The 3,867-nt window shown below is 62.1% G+C and overlaps 1 protein-coding gene across 1 annotated transcript; it reads left to right on the forward strand.

Moving 5' to 3' along the window:
- The first annotated feature begins 677 nt into the window (after window positions 1-677).
- IRF2BP1 (interferon regulatory factor 2 binding protein 1) lies at window positions 678-3,223 on the forward strand. The gene has a single exon (XM_066271750.1). The coding sequence runs from the start codon at window positions 1,059-1,061 to the stop codon at window positions 2,817-2,819; it is 1,761 nt and encodes a 586-aa protein (XP_066127847.1). The 5' UTR covers window positions 678-1,058; the 3' UTR covers window positions 2,820-3,223.
- Window positions 3,224-3,867: the final 644 nt, after the last annotated feature.

Below are 3,867 nucleotides of genomic sequence, written 5' to 3' on the forward strand. Positions count from 1 at the left end.
GCGGAGAAACGGACAGTGTAACCCTTTTTAGACCAGAGCGCGCCGGCCAAACTGGAACAGAGTTGGAGAGCGCTTACCTCTCCAGGAGATGAGGCAACTAAGACAGAAACCTTCAGTCCTCTCTTTTATCGGGCTGTTGCTGACCCGGGTCAGAGGCTGATACCCAGGATTCTGGGGAAAGCAAAGTGCCAAGTGGACAACTTCCCCTACCTCCTCACTACCACGACCAAATTGCCAATTTCCCGTCCCCTACCCAGAAACCACCCAATCAGGGCCCCTCTGCCCCGCCCCAGGAGCGCCTGCTTTCTTAACTGGTCATTGGCTTACCTTTGATGGGCGGGGAACTGAGTCTCAGAGAAGGCAAGGCTTTTGCTTAAAGCTGCACAGCAAATCGGAACAGAAACGGGACACCCGGAACATGTCCGCCCCCTACAGTTTCTGAATTCGTGGTAGCTCTGACCCTTCGTATCACATCGTCGCCCTCAACTCTTGTACTCGAGCTCCTAGGAGCGCGCCGAACTCCTGCCCTTCGCGAAGAGTGTTAAGGGTTGAGCCGCAGAGAAGCGGCGAGTCGTCGCCCCCCCCCCCCCCCCCCGCCTCCTGCAGTCCCCTTTAAGAACCGGTCCGGCGGGACTACGTTTCCCAGAAGGCTTTGCCGGCACGTTATGTAACTTTCCCTGCGAAGCGGCCTCTGGGGCAGAAGGAGGTGGAGGCGGCGGCAGCCGTTGCAGTGGCGGCAGCGGGAACGGCGAGAGCCCGAGGCGGCGGCGCTCGCGGCCCATCGCCGGGCCCGAGCTGTGCGCCTCGGCCCGGAGCCTGGACCGAGCGGGGGCGCCGACGTGCCTTTGCCTGCCTTTTCAAGGAGGCAGGAGTGAGGAAAAAGACTTAGGGCCCAGGGGGCGGGGAAGGGGGGCCGGGCCTGGATCGGCGGGGAGGCCGAGCCGGAGGCCGGACTGTGGCTCGCGCTTTCCCGGGAACACGAATCGAACGTCGACGGTGCGGATCGAACCTCGGCGGCGGGTGGAACGCGGGGGCCTGGCGGCGTGAGCGCAGGGACCATGGCGTCGGTGCAGGCGTCCCGCCGCCAGTGGTGCTACCTGTGCGACCTGCCCAAGATGCCGTGGGCCATGGTGTGGGACTTCAGTGAGGCCGTGTGCCGCGGCTGCGTGAACTTTGAGGGCGCGGATCGCATTGAGCTGCTCATCGACGCCGCCCGCCAGCTCAAACGCAGCCACGTGCTCCCCGAGGGCCGCTCGCCGGGGCCCCCGGCCCTCAAGCACCCGGCCACCAAGGACCTGGCTGCTGCCGCTGCACAAGGCCCCCAGCTACCGCCTCCGCAGGCACAGCCGCAGCCATCGGGGACTGGCGGCGGCGTTTCAGGCCAGGACCGCTATGACAGGGCCACATCATCCGGTCGCCTTCCCCTGCCCGCGCCTGCCCTGGAGTATACGCTGGGGTCCCGCCTGGCCAATGGGCTGGGCCGCGAGGACACCATGGTGGAGGGGGCAAGAAGGGCCCTCCTTGGCTCTATGCCCAGCTTGGTGCCCCCCGGGCTGCTGGCAGCTGCAGTATCTGGCCTGGGAAGCCGAGGTCTGACGCTGGCACCCGGCTTGAGTCCTGCCCGTCCAATCTTCGGCTCCGATTTCGAGAAGGAGAAGCAGCAGAGGAATGCGGACTGTCTGGCAGAACTGAATGAAGCCATGCGGGGAAGGGCAGAGGAGTGGCACGGACGCCCAAAAGCAGTGCGGGAACAGCTGCTAGCGCTGTCTGCCTGTGCCCCCTTCAATGTCCGCTTTAAGAAAGATCACGGGCTGGTGGGGCGGGTGTTCGCCTTTGATGCTACTGCCCGCCCACCAGGATACGAGTTTGAGCTGAAGCTCTTCACCGAATATCCCTGTGGTTCTGGCAACGTGTACGCAGGAGTCCTGGCTGTGGCTCGCCAGATGTTTCATGATGCTCTGCGGGAGCCTGGCAAGGCACTGGCCTCATCGGGCTTCAAGTACCTAGAATACGAACGCCGACACGGCTCAGGGGAATGGCGCCAGCTAGGGGAGCTCCTAACCGATGGAGTCCGCAGCTTCCGAGAGCCAGCTCCTGCAGAGGCCCTGCCCCAGCAGTACCCAGAGCCGGCTCCTGCAGCTCTGTGTGGCCCACCCCCGCGAGCCCCTTCCCGGAACCTGGCGCCTACGGCACGCCGTCGCAAGGCATCCCCTGAGCCCGAGGGTGAGGCGGCTGGGAAGATGACCACCGAGGAGCAGCAGCAGCAGCAACGACACTGGGTAGCACCTGGTGGCCCATACTCTGCCGAGACCCCTGGTGTGCCCTCACCCATCGCTGCTCTGAAGAATGTGGCTGAAGCCCTGGGCCACTCCCCCAAGGATCCTGGTGGGGGTGGGGGCCCTGGGCGTGCAGGCGGTGCCAGCCCAGCAGCCTCCTCCACAGCTCAGCCTGCAGCCCAGCATCGCCTAGTGGCCCGCAATGGTGAAGCCGAAGTCAGCCCCACTGCGGGGGCAGAAGCTGTTAGCGGAGGTGGGAGCGGCACTGGGGCTACCCCAGGGGCCCCCCTGTGCTGTACCCTATGCCGGGAACGGCTGGAAGACACCCACTTCGTCCAGTGCCCCTCAGTGCCCGGACACAAGTTCTGCTTTCCCTGCTCACGAGAGTTCATCAAGGCGCAGGGCCCTGCTGGTGAGGTGTACTGCCCCAGCGGAGACAAGTGCCCACTGGTGGGCTCCTCTGTCCCCTGGGCCTTCATGCAGGGCGAGATTGCCACCATCCTTGCTGGAGACATCAAGGTTAAGAAAGAACGGGACCCCTAGACCACCACTGCCACTAGTCTACTGCCCCCTGTCCCCTTGCCACCCACCGCTGCTGCGGATAAATTATTCCCTCCCCCACCCAGTCCAGTGCCACCCCCACCTGTGTACATACCCCCTTCCTCATCCCAGATGGGTCCCCTGGGGTAGACGCATTGAGGGTGGGGGGAGAAAGCTCATGGCTTATGGCCAAGAGGGTGTTTGGGGTCCCTTGGCCCCTCCAATTTCCCTCTCCCCTCCTTGGCTTGGCTTTGCTGCTGCTCGTAGTTGGGGGAGAGGTGCTCCCTTCCTCCTTGAGAAGGGGCCTCCTGGAAATTTCGCTCTTTATAAACAAAGCAAAAGCATTTTGCTTCCCTCTCCCTCACCCCTTTCCTCCTTCAATAAACCGAAAGATGGGTTTTTTTTCCCTTCTTGGTCCCTTAGTTTGTGGAATGCTGCGCCCCCTCTGGGACAGAACTGATCCTGCAGGGAGAGGACATTGCGTTGTAACCTCCAGGTGGCGCTCTTCACTCAAGCGGGCCCGCCGGCTGTCTACAAATGCTGGCCACTGCTCAAACGTTCGAGCCATCCGCCCGTTTTCCAGATGACAGAACTGAGGCTCAGAGCGAATTGCTATTGCATGGGAGACATAGCTAAGCCCAGGAATTAGGTCTGCTTTTTGGCCCATATTCTCATCCCCTGTATCTGCTCAGAATCTAGAGAGGAGGGCTTGGTGCCCATGGTGGGGGTGGGGGTGGGGGTGGGAGTGGGAGGGGCTGGGAGGGGGTGGATGCATCAGGAGGCTTTCTGGAAGGGATGGGTAGTGAATTCTTGCTGGGCAGAGTCAAAATTAAGTAAGATAGCTAGAGGGACCACCCGAGGAAAGGAGATTTACCTCCGTGGATAAATAGGGACCTTGGAAACATGGTGGCTGCTTCTGGTCTTGTGCATGAGAGCACAAGAGGTGGACATTTAGGAAACCTGAACCCGGTTCCTCACGCCCATCTAGGGAGACCAGCCTCAACGGTGGCCATCCTAGAGCACAGTGACTGGGAGGTTGAAAAGCACTTCC

This window comes from Saccopteryx bilineata, chromosome 3 (genome assembly GCF_036850765.1).
Source record: "Saccopteryx bilineata isolate mSacBil1 chromosome 3, mSacBil1_pri_phased_curated, whole genome shotgun sequence".
NCBI classification, from domain to species: domain Eukaryota; kingdom Metazoa; phylum Chordata; class Mammalia; order Chiroptera; family Emballonuridae; genus Saccopteryx; species Saccopteryx bilineata.

Bases quoted from the DNA above. Each gene is read 5' to 3' on its own strand.
- IRF2BP1 (XM_066271750.1), top strand. From the start codon at position 1,059: ATGGCGTCGGTGCAGGCGTCCCGCCGCCAGTGGTGCTACCTGTGCGAC.